Raw genomic sequence first — 13397 nt, 5'->3', positions numbered from 1 at the left:
TTTTTTGGATGGTATTAAAATTAACTTTTGATTTGTAATTAATTAATCATACATACTCCCAAAATTACTAAGTTTAGCCTATTTCAAGTGAGATTTTTTTTTATATAAGTAATTCACTTTATCAAACTTCAGATCATTTTGATCATATTACTATACATAGATAAAATAGATTCTGTCTGTTAGAGTTTATGTACTAGCAAAGATTTTACATGTTAAAAAAGCATTGTAAAGTATGTATAAAACACTCCGTAATGCTTTTTCTGACAATTGAATAAAAAGACGTGGAGGCGAAAAATGGCGTCTTTACTTAAGTAAAGATAACTTAAGTAGAGAAAAGAATCCGGCAAAGTCGTCTGTAAACGCATCGCTGCCTATATGATCTAACTGTGCATTAAAACCTTCCAAGAACTTGTTAAAACATATACAAAAAAATTAATTTAAATTTGTCCAGACGCTTAGGAGGAGTTAAGTCTTAAACACACATATAGAGTAAGACCGCCTTTATTCTATAGAGTATCAAAATCTCTTGTCAATATAGTTTTTGTATTAGATGTTTGATGGAATAAAAAGTTTATAAGTAAAAATAAATAAATATTTTATTTAAATTATTAACCGGGTCTTAACACGAATAATTTTATGGCAAATAAAGGTATTTACCTCTCTCGACGTTTCGACTAGGTTGCACTAGCCATGGTCATGAGCTTTATTTGCCATAAAATTATTCGTGTTAAGACCCGGTTAATAATTTAAATAATGTATATTAAACACGAAAGTTTAAAAATAAATACATTGTTTTTAAAATAGTTTATAATAAATTTTAAATTGTTTTGCTGTCTGTATGCATAAATCTAAAGGCTCCTCGCCTCCGGTATTTCCGACAAGACCTTAGAGCATCGTAGTACCCAATGATTATATTGTCCTAAAAGCGATTTTGGATTAATGGGATTTGACTTTACACCAAAGTGAAAGTCTCGTGAGCGAACAACTTGAGGTAATTACAACAGACTGCCTTCCTTTCCTGGCAACCATAAATTATCTGTGGTCTATATTTATTTATACAAAATATTTGTACGTTTATAGTGATTTAATTTTAAAAACTTTGTAACCTGTGTCTGTTGTACGGCTAATAATAATGATACTTTGTTTAGATCATATTTTAAAAACTATTTATGAAATTCAAGACTTCTGAGTTAGGTATAAACAAAACATTTGAGTTTCAGGAATCGGTCTCCTAAACTGATGAAATAAAGAGAGAGAACTGTTTTTTGTTATGAGAAAAGAAAAATTCTGAATTTAAGAAATTCAAGCAATGTTTGAAAATTACTTTTTGCACAGCGATGGGCTACACATTATGTTAATAAATATACAAACGTCATAAGGTCATGAGTACCAGGTAAAGCAATAGTCCCCGAGCCAAAGTCTAATTTCGTCATTTACTTCCTCTCATATGAAAACTTTTAAAATATTTAAAATAGTTGTATTATGAAGCATAGTGACAATCATCTGCAGTTCCGAGGGTGCATTGAGAACACACTTTCTCACAAACTTTAAAAGTGTTTTTTATGAGAATATATGTATGCAGTTATTTTAAAGTTCATATCAGTTCTTATTTAGAAATTTTGTTTTAACAGGTTGTCTACTGCTTAATAGATAGTTTAATTACAGCTGACGTTCACAACTACCTTAACCATTATAGTTTTCAACCGGGAGAATTTGGTCGTATTAACCTGTTGCTGGCTCCAGGACCACTATTTTATAAAAAGATACAAAATTTTAAACACATTAACATTCTCTGACACCTTCCAACTGCTGCCTAATTTGCATAATGACGATATTTATTTTATATATACTTAAATATATACATCTACCTACTTGCATGCAACAGTGACATAAGCGATGAGGTCACACCATGCATAAACGGTGAAAAATGGCGTCTTTACTTAAATTAAGATAAGTTAAGACTACACTGTTGCAAATACAAACTCTAATCCTACTAGCTAGTACACGCGATTTCGTCCATAAATACAATCTACACATATAAATAAAATTGGAGTGTCTGTTTGTAATATTGAAATAACAGTTTTTTACTACATGCATATGACTACAAATACGGTCATATACCAAAATAACATTTTTTACAATCTTTGTCCGTCTGTCTGTTTGTTCCGGATAACCTCTGAAATGGCTGGACCGATTTTAACGGGACTTTTTTTGGCAGGTAGCTGATGTAATAAGGAGTAACTTAGGCTATTTTTATGTTAGAAAAATAAAGTTAAATTCCACGCGGACAAAGTCGCGGGTAGCTAGTATAAAAATAAATCTCTATATCTTGGTCAGGCCATCACACGTGAACGGATGGACTGATTTCGCTAATTCTTTTTTGTTGTGTTTGTTATGGTCAGAAGAAGGTTCTTATGAAGAGAAATTAACAAAGCCGTGCAAAACATTAGAAAGGGTAGGGTAATAGAAAACGAATTCGTTTTCTATTTATATATATTCATAGTTATATTCATAGTTATGATCGAATCAGAAACGAGGAGATCCGCAGAAGAACCAGAGTGACCGACCGAAGTGGCAATGGGCGGGATACATAGCTCGTAGGACAGATGGCCGTTGGGGCAGTAAAGTCCTCGAGTGGCGACCACGGAACGGAAGACGCAGCGTGGGAAGGCCTCCAGCAAAGTGGACCGAGGATCTGGTCAAGATCGCTGGAAGGCATTGGATGCGAGCAGCGCAGGACCGATCGTCGTGGATATCTTTGGAGGGGGCCTATGTCCAGCAGTGGACGTCTTCCGGGCTGCGATGATGATGATGATTCATAGTTACGACAGTCTTCATATAAATTTTCAGTAAAACCCATTCAGTCGTTCTTTAATTCTTGTAGGCCTTTTCAAATCCCATAAAATTCTCGCCCATATTCACAACTGATAGTATTAGAATTTCCAGTAGGTATTCCCCACGTGAGATTAGATTATACTAAGCTAAAAAACAACAAACAAAATCTAACAATAGTAAAATACAGCATCATCATCACGGATAAGAGAATACTTCATCACATTCTGACAGTAAGAAACTCCATCAAACATGATGATTTCAATTCTGTCAAAACAAAACATCAAAACTGTTGCGTTTTGTTATGCGGTCAATACTAAATATAAAACTGCCTGATGATGATGATGATTTCAATTGTGTCAAAACAAAACGCATTGAATGTGTTGCGTTTTGTTTTACAATCAATACTAAATCTTAAAGCTGTATTACAAAAATGTTCTACAATAATTAATTAAACTCGATGAAATTTTGTTCCTAGGATAAGGCAAATAATATCTACGTTTCAGTTGTCAAATTTTCTTTAAACAAATTAGTTATAGAATTATACGTAACTAATAAATTCTATTTTCATCAAAAATAACCTATTAGCTCATTCGTATTAATAATCCAAGACATATAAAAATTAAAAAAGAATGGGCAATATATTGGAATTATAATATTTTTTTTAGAATAACAAACCGAAATACCTTCATATTTACTGTAATAAATAAAGAGTAATATTTACGTTCCGCTCCACTCGGCTGACTAGTGCGGAACGTAAATATTTACGGCTAAATTTCGATTGAAATTATTGCTATCGCGCTTCGGTGAGGAGAGACAGAAGTTCCTATGGAATGGAGATAGAACGACTACTGAAGAATACTTTTACATCGTAAACTCATTCTATGGACATACTTCTCTTAAAAGCAAGCACAATTCTGTCATAATCCTTTTGGTCTGATTATTCATATCGGCTCTCGAGTGCCTTGGTTATTTTGATGTTGCGGTTTGCTTTTAACCACAGTTCAGTCCAGACCATACCATTTCATAATTTACGATATCGTCATAATATTAGTTTGCGACCTAGTAAATTGCAAAAAAAATAAAAACTCGCTCTGAAGTAAGGCAATTATGTCCTATGCATACATATAGTAACAGTTAAATATTAATTCTGACTTCTGAAACCGGTGGAAAATACAAAACATAATTGAGACTCTGCATTTTTAAAAATTCTAATCAACAAGATTTCAAAGATTTTTGGGACATTAAACGACCTTGCGTGTGTTCTCACTAACGCGCGATAGCAATACTTTCGATCAAAATTATACCGTAAATATTTACGGTCCGCTCTAATCTGATTACTCTATTATTACAGTAAATATAAAGATATATTTTTTAAGTGCTTATATAAGTACATATGTCGGACTTAACACCTAAGGCATTTACTCCCAGGCAACTATAAAGCAAACAGAGTTTAGTGGGCAGTGCATTTAAGTAAATAGCATGAAATAAAAATAATACAATATTACTTGAATACATAAATGGATGGATGTACATCCATCTATTTATGTATTCTATATACTTTAGTATACATATGTGGCCGCTTGTTAACTAAGTAGGCTACCTTGAGTTGGCACACAATGTAATGTTATTTGAAGAGGTGGTGATACGCGTGACGCCTCAATTTCACCGTCACATTCCGGTTTCCAGATGAACGAAAAACGACCTGAATACCTCACCACTGTTTTATGATCGCCAATAAATGTCCGGTCTGATTGAGGAGCAACTAACGAGTTGTTCTACTGACGAACAATGCTCATTGAAATCACGTTACTATGACTAGCAGATGAACGACTAGTAGTTACTAAAAAGATCATAAAATAACGTGCGTGTAAATGTAAACTACTAAAATATTTAAACATATTTTTTTATAAATAAAATCATAACACACACATACAAACAATTGTATTCAATAATAGAAAACATTATATCATTATATTATAGTATACTAGGAATCGAATCCACGACCATGCGAAATAAAGCTGTATCCTAAACCGCTATACCACCGAGGCCGTTATTTTTAATAATGCGTTGTATAAGCTATTAATTACGTAGTTTACATATTTGTGAGTGACCCCAATAGTAATCACGTGTACGAAACAGGGGCAAGAGCAAACAATAATAATTGTGGAACAACATGACACACTTCGTACCATCTTTCCTTTATTTGTACAGCCAAGGATACCGTACTGATGAGATATACGACCTTCAGACGGATTGCTAAAGACTCCGTCTACATATGGGGAACGTACATCGTTTAAACACTGGCTATTTAATGTTCTTTGTTATATTGTTTCGATTAAAAACAATACAAATTTCAAAAGTTTAGAGTACTAATAGAGGTGAGAACAGGATTGTTAGTAATGTGTTCTATTAACTCGATAGATAGCAATATAACATATCCAGGACCCCTCCCTGGAAACTATCAGAACATCGTGATAAATTCCTGAGGAATTGGCCATGATAGGTTAACTGTCCAAAACTCATACTCAGATATAATATATTGAAAATAAGAAAATATTTTTGAGATTTTTTTTTTAACTTTCAATATATCAGTCCGGTATATTCGATAACTTTTTTCGAATTTAGAACATGTACGTTAGGTGAAAATTGTTCAGTACATTAAATATGTAATTAATACAAACTTTCTCCAACTGATTAATTTTTGCTGACTATATCAATTACGTGTATAAGAAAATTAAGTAAAAAGAAATTAATCAATTTCTCTGTAAACAATACTACGTGTTGGTTTACCATCTATGAATATTAGATAAGCTTGTGAAGTATGTGACACCCATTCTATCATTGTTTGCAGAGAAAGTACACACCTGTCGTAACGCAAAGACGTCAAGCGAGAAAAGGATGGACAAACATACATAACAAAGTTTTCTGACTTTAAAGTAAAAGTTAAAAACGAAAACAACACTTATCACTTCGAAATGAGATTATACAATTTTCTATAAATGTTACTTAACTTAATTTATATATTGTTAAAGACTAGTACAATATAATGAAGTAACTGGATAAAGTAGAACAAGTTGTCAATATGCAACTTTTTTTTGAAACGGCTATATACCATATATATACAATATTTTATGTAACTCTTAATTACATATTAGTCAAGTTCACAAACAAATCAGTTAAGCCGCTTCTGAGTTTAGAGCGAAGAAACGCGCAGTCAAAATTTCTAACAATCACTACTTTGAGTTCTTTTACGTTTTTAATGTCCAGTACGATGAGGAGTCCCCTAATCATAAATATAATTGAAATAGTTTTTCTCGTATATTCTTCATGTACGAAGTGATTCGTCTTCTTTTTATATAGTTTTTATATTTGAGTCTCAACTCAAAATAATGTACAGATATCCGCAAACAATTTGTCCGATCATTTCTTGGATTCATTTGCGTAATGTGATGTGCATTCTAATATGCTGCTTCATATTCCTTTGTTATTTGTCATAATCTCCCGAGACCTCAACAATGAATACTCTAAAGAGTCTAAAGTCACCTAACGCTCGTAACTTGTTCCGTGTTCCAAACACGTAATAGGCATCTGGATAACTCCACTGCACTTATTCCTAATTTGCGTATTGGTTTAACGGAATACTCAATTAGATGCAAATGAATCATGTATACGCAAACTAGTCACGATTTCTATACGCACGAAAGATTCCACAAACTTTTGCAATTTATGTAAGAAGAGATAAATTCACGCACGCTATTCGACTTAACGCTCGATAAAATATTGTAAATGTATGTCAAATTTAATAAATAAAAGCAACAAGACTAATTTCATTTTTCTCTTCTTTGCAGAATGCCAGTTATGTGATCAACAGACGATATTCGAAGGGCAAGATGTCACCGGTATGCCACAACTTCGTCCAAAATGCATGGAAGAAAGATTTCTGCTCAAACTGCTTCAAATCTCGTGAAGAACACGTTAAGAATGAAAATGTAACAGATGGTACTAAATACACAGCGACGCCATTCCAAAACAGAAGTACATACTTCAAGAAAAATCCACCGAGTATACTTAAAATTCATCCAAAGAAAAAAGGCAAAAGAAACGTAAGGTTTCCTGAAGAAGTTTGTAGTGTTATTGGTTTTGGAGGTGATGATTGGTCTGATGGAGAAGAATTCGAAATTTCCGAGTATAATCAAGACGATGATGTTTTTCCTGACACCGAAGAAGAAAGGGAACTTTTGAAAATCACAAAATCTAACACCGACTTTAATACAGTTAAAGCAAATTTATTAGGAGAATCAGTAGCCAAATCCTATACATCCCTTTTATTGGGCAAGATGCAAACAGATTCTGATGGCAAAAAGAAGACTCTGTTGGTCTCAGTTACTCCTTTTGGACAAGATAATAAGGGGCCTAGTATAAAATCTCACGTCCGAAAACCCGCTGTTATTCATTTAGCAGAACCGCCATCTGAAAACTCTTCGAACAATTATAAAACAAACATAGTTCTGTCATCCTATATAAAAGAGACAGAAACCGTTATCTGTGCTGAAAATTCTACAGGTAATATACTATGTACAGAAAAATCATTACTGGAAGAAATCTCAGAAACATTAGGACATAAATATAACAGGGACAATTTGTCTAATGAATCTACGAAACCCACAGTTATTGAAGAAAAAATAAAAGAAAGTATGCAAGATGAAATTGAGAAAAAAGATATTAATGAAATAAGAAAGAATAGTATTGTTCGAAAATCACCGCTTGCCAAAACACAAGATAGACCTAAAGTAAACCTTAGTAGATCAGAGTTTAAATTTTGTAAAATTAATATTGAGAATAGTAGCGTTGATTCAGCTGTTAGTACTTTGAACTCGACGGCAAATAACTCATTAGCATCAGATGACGAAAGCTTTAGCGGACGAACAGACTCAGACAACGATGATAGCGGTCATTTTTCCGAAACACATAAAAACGAAGAAACCGTTAAGATAAAAGTATTCAATGAAAGTGATAAAAACATCAAAATGTCACCAATTGGCCAAATCAGAAAAGTAGATGGACAAGCTTGTACTGGTTACTCCACATTCCAAAGTTCAATAATTGACTTACCTCCAATATTGCCTAAACAACCAGACACAATTTTCTCAGCAGAAGCTAGTCGTGAATTAGCCGGTGAGCCTGATGGTCGAGCTGATCCTGATGAAACTAATGAAGCTCCTGCATTACCTCAAAGTCCAATACCTGTGATGGATCCACGACCATCATTTCTACATGGTATGATAAGTGATATTATACCCAGTTCTAAGCCGGCCTTGCCCGAAAAACCAAAATTACCAGTAAAACCATTAATTAAACAGACTACTAAGAAAAATAGCATCAATACACATCACCAACAAACGGTAATGCATTTACAACATACATTAAACAATGACGAAGATAAAGTTCTTAAAATGACTGAGGAAAAAAACAATGAAATAAGCGAAATCCACGAAGATAAAGCGGAACCAATTTACTATGCGAAACCAGTATTAACAAAACAAGACAGTGATACTTCTTTACATAGTCTCAGTAAACGTAAGGCTCCCACTCCTCCATCGTCATCTCCAGTAGAAGAGTATTCCAACAATTTATACCAAAGAAATCAGAACGGCTTTATGAAATCAGATTCACCTGTGGTAAGGGAATTAGAGAAAAGAGAAAGAGCCACATTGTTTTCACCTAAAATACGGCCAACAGAAGACGTGACTCAGAAAACTGATTCTGTACCAGAACCAGCACCACGTCGAAATATATCTCTCTCTCATGATAACTTACTCCTCGATGATAAACGAAAAGGTAAACTGAAATTCTCAATTAAGAAATTGCTCCGTATAGGATCTTCTAAAGATTTGGATAAAAAGGAAATCAGTGTTACCCCAATTACAAAAATACAAAGTAAAATACCTAGCAAAGCAGAGGAAATTTATGATTTGACACCGAAACCGAAACCAAGGCTCGTTATCATACATCCTTTGGATATAAATGGGTCATCCGTCGAGGTTGTTAAATCAAATTGCGAAATCTCAGATTTAAGAAGAATGAGTCACGATGACGATTCATCGATATACAGTGGAAGTAGTTCTGCAACCGATATAGAAACGCCGAAAGTTACAAATAAACCTCCACCTCCACCTAGACAATCTAGTGAGGATTACAAGACTGTATCCCATCTACCAAAACCAGCTAGACCACCTCCTCCAAAATCCGCTTCATTACAAAAGAAACAGAAGCAGCAAGCATGGGCCACTGCGCCGAACAAAAATGATAATATTTATGCAAACCTAGGTAAGAATTTCAATTGAAATCAATAATTAATGATTATATTTGAATGTCAAATGCAGTGTAAATAATTGATTGATATTATTTTTCAGGGGAAATCCGGTCAGCATTAGCACCAAGAAAGCCAGAGCGTACAGCAAGTATGCGAGAACGAGAAGCACATTTAGAGTTACCTAAACGCAGAACCTCAATAGATGACGACAAAGACGAAATCGATGATGGCCCACAAGAAATTGTACAAGCTACCAATGAAACAGTCATCAACAATTACGATGATGTATATAATTCTTCTAAATACGAAGAAGAAAATTGTGATTCGGCAAAGAATAGCGACAGTGACTATGAATACGTGCACCATGCTCTATCTAGTTCACCAGAATGTGACGCAGCTTTAAAAGACAGAGAAAACAGTTCAGGAAATAGAATAGAAACAAGAAAAGAAACTGAAACTGTTGAATATCCTAAGTACAACAATGGGATGTTTAACCGGTCATCACTTCCTTATTGCGGTAGTGAGACAGAATCTGAAATTTATTCCCCTTATAGTTTCTATAGTTCAAACGACACTATGGATAGTCCAGGGAATGAGGACTATCAGAACGAGATGACTTCCAAGAACACAACAAACAAATTACGAGTGAGAAAGGGTCGGAGCGTCGTGCACAAGAACTTAGAAGACAACTACGGTGCGGTCGTTATTGCAAATCATGAAGCCCTCGCCCAAGTTTTAGAACAGGTAACTAAAAGTTCTATTATTTTCTTTCGCCAATATCATTGTAAACACAAACAAAAATTAATATAGCAACTAAACTATTCAACATGTTGATGGTTATATTGAATGCAGTTTTTTTATTATAAACTTAACAATGAAGGCTTTTTAAAACATGCTGTGCGTAATGTCTCTTTCACATGCTGAAGTCTTTAGGGTAATATTTTGTTTACTTACTTGTTTCTGCTACATAATTCTAATGCTAATTAAACTAAATTTTATTCATACAAAAACAATAATAAATGCAACTTCAGGTTATACGTAGACTCATGAATCTTCTTCATAACCATAATAAGATATGTCTAAAGCAATAAAAGACTAAACATCAGTATAAGGAAATGAAAAGTCTAAAGCATAAGAGCCGCTTGCTGTAGAACACTGTGTTGCTACGATGATGAAAAATTTACATACTGTAATAAAATAACTGTTTTCAATCATAAAAGAAAGATATGTGTCTCAAATAGTGACTTCTACGTTTCAGGTCCAACAAAGTGCGACTATGCAGCCGTCTCTTCGAGGTCTGAAAGCTTGCACCAACCTAAGATGGAATGATTTCGCTATCCAACCATCTGCGAAGAATAACTTCGTTAGAGCTGGGAAGCGGGTCTTCTACCCCGCTATTTGGAGTTCAAATCAAGGACCTGTGAATGTAACTCTGATGCTTTACAAAGAACAGATGGCCTCTCAACTGGTATGCCAGCAATCAGTGCAACCGCAGACCCTGAGTTTGAATGCCATAACGGAGTTTTGTGACTTGGTGCCATTGCAACAGTTCGGAGAGGAGGGTGAAGATTTAGTGCAAGGTGTGTATCTGTTGAAATAATAGTTATTCTACAACTGATTACAAGCAAAATTCATTATTATTATAATACTTATCGACACCTCATTACGTTTTATCATACATAACGCTAGTCATGAATTGATACCCATCATGCTACAACTGAATAAAGAGGTATGGCATCAGGAATGGCACCCATGATTAGTATCACGGGTGGCACATGATAATGTAATGTCCGAGATGCTGTTCATGTATATATTTTTAAATGGAATAATACACCCGCCTGTGCTAACGGTTTACACTAAGGGGCACTCCTGGGTGGGATGAGGTCGGGTCAGTTACTCCATCTTGGAAAATTCACCAGTAAGTTTCTGGTGGTTTGCAGAGGAACCGCGTGAAAGCTAACCTGAGATAGTATATTGCTACCAATGGTGTTTATAATTCACATTACTAAACTAGTGCTCGCTCAGTGGTCGATATTTGACCATCAGAGAAAATACAAAAAGATTTTTGATCGAGCAATAATAATTAAACAAAATAGTATATATGCGTGTGTGTCAAATACATGTGTTTAATGTTTTTTTTTTATTGATTTAATGTAATTTTTATGCATAAAAATATTAGCATTATGCTCACCTTTGCTATATAAATAAAAACTGTAACGTTTCTTCAAAATCCGTTCAGTAGTTTTGCGTGAAAGAGTAACAAATATCTATACATATACAAAAACTTTAGCGTTTATAATTTAGTAGAACTTATATAATACTAGCTGTCCCGGCAAACGTTGTTTTGCCTTAAAATAAAAAAAAAATTAGGGTGGACTACCCCTAACATTTAGGGGGCTGAAATATAGATGTTGGCCGATTCTCAGACCTACTCAATTGAGTGTATTGAGTAGGTCTGAGAATCGGTGTGTGTGTGTCTGTGACACGAGAATTTTATATATAAGATTAATAAGACTAATTATTTTTCTCTTATTTCAGCCACTATAGTCGTATTGGCACAAGCACAAGTGGACACTATCCAGTCGTACGGGGAGAATCTCCAGGCTGCCGAAGGTCTGAGCACTAAGGAATACCAGTTAGTGCAGACTGAGCAGGTCCACGAAGCAATCTTCATGATGCTGCAACTCATCAATGGATTGAAGTGCCTCCAAGCACGAGGACTTGAGGAGATACCGGAGAGTTTGTCGTCGTTTATTGCCTTGAGGGAAATGCAGCCTCTGGTGTCACATGGGAGCACCCTTAATTTGCCATCGCCCGATGATAGGCTAAACTCGTTGTGGGCCCCAAAAACTAATTCATATGGACGTCTTTGCATATTACAAGGGTAAGTAATATTCTTACATGTTATATACAACTTAACAATTATGGATAAGTAACAAATTATTAATAACTAGCTGAGTGAGCGGTTTCGACCGCGCTAAACTTCAATAAAAAATACAGCCTGTGTTACTCTGATGCAGAAACTATATAACTGTAAAGTTTCATCAAAATCCGTTCAGTAGTTTTTGCGTGAAAGCGTAACAAACATCCATACTTACAAAGTTTCGCATTTATAATATTAATAAAATAACAACTCTGGACAATTCACACAGCGCCAACTATACCCAAAGTAAACAGAGCTTATACTACATACCTATAATAGAAAGACTTAAAAACATTTTTTTATAAATATATACACAACTTACATAGAAAATACCTAAGACTAATACAAACAATCATACTCAAGAATACAAATGTTTGTATCGTACAAGGAATTGAACTTGTGATTATCGGAAGTAAGGCGGTGCATTAAACTGCTGGACCACCGATTTCTATTTCAAAATTAAAAACTTTCAATTCCTAGAAAATAATAGAAATACTGATATCGGTGATATGAGAATTTATACTTCGACTTTAAACTAGTCTAACATATTAATGATTGATTCCAGATTGAGCGAGGAGATCAACTGCAAATCAGCAGAGGAGGAGCATCTCAATTCTCTATGTAAATGTGCTATGAAAGCCCTCGAGATCCTGCTACCAGGGGAGAAACTCACGCCTCTATTAAAGGAAGTACTTCACGAAGAACGAGCTATATCCTTGAACCAGGCGAAGTCCGTGCTGGAATTCATGCTGTGGGGACCTCTGGACGTGGTCCAAGGTGTTCCAGTTGATGAACGGGAGTTATCCTTGCAGAGATGGTTGGATTTAGAACGAGCGACGGTGTTACACGGTTTGGTGAGGACCAGAGTCCACTTGAACGTGTTCGAACAGCTCCATTTGATGTTCTTAGTGCGGTCGACGGCGAAAGTCATGTGTGACGCATCAGTTCTGCTGGAGAAAGCCAGTGTTTATTAAACTAAGCTTTACTTAAGTCCATGTCGTTAAGTCTTGATGTAGACATTAGGATTTTTGTTAAGTTGAATATACTATAGTATATTCATTCGCAAAAGCATAAAGAGTATAATAGTGTACATATAGTGTACATCACGATATATGATTTTGCAATTGTTATGAGTCTGTTATTACATACAATAGCTTTAAGTGTTGGGCACCTGAAAAATTGAACATACTAAGATCCTTAAATATTTGTCCAAAACTACTCAGTAATTTCTTCTTTACGATATACTAACTAATATGGAATATATGTATTATATATATAAACATTCCTGAATCGCACTATCGATTTCTAAAAACTGCATTAAAATCC

At 34.6% G+C, this 13397-nt stretch overlaps 1 protein-coding gene across 5 annotated transcripts in view; it reads left to right on the top strand.

The window, feature by feature from the left end:
* The window catches only part of LOC131847434 (uncharacterized), a 104663-nt gene extending 91266 nt beyond the window's left edge, over nt 1–13397 (top strand). For all 5 annotated transcript variants that reach the window (XM_059197018.1, XM_059197019.1, XM_059197022.1 and 2 more), the window contains exons 2-6: nt 6684–9162; nt 9249–9892; nt 10407–10728; nt 11687–12032; nt 12637–13397. In XM_059197018.1, coding sequence (XP_059053001.1) covers nt 6684–9162; nt 9249–9892; nt 10407–10728; nt 11687–12032; nt 12637–13045 — 4200 coding nt within the window. In that variant the 3' untranslated portion in view covers nt 13046–13397. The remainder of the gene's footprint in view (nt 1–6683; nt 9163–9248; nt 9893–10406; nt 10729–11686; nt 12033–12636) is intronic.

The sequence above is a fragment of the Achroia grisella genome, unplaced genomic scaffold, assembly GCF_030625045.1.
Source record: "Achroia grisella isolate CSIRO2021 unplaced genomic scaffold, CSIRO_AGI_Agris_v1 utg534, whole genome shotgun sequence".
Taxonomy (NCBI): Eukaryota; Metazoa; Arthropoda; class Insecta; order Lepidoptera; family Pyralidae; genus Achroia; species Achroia grisella.
The sequence above is the reverse complement of the archived record's forward strand: the minus strand, read 5'-3'. Positions and strand labels throughout refer to the sequence as shown.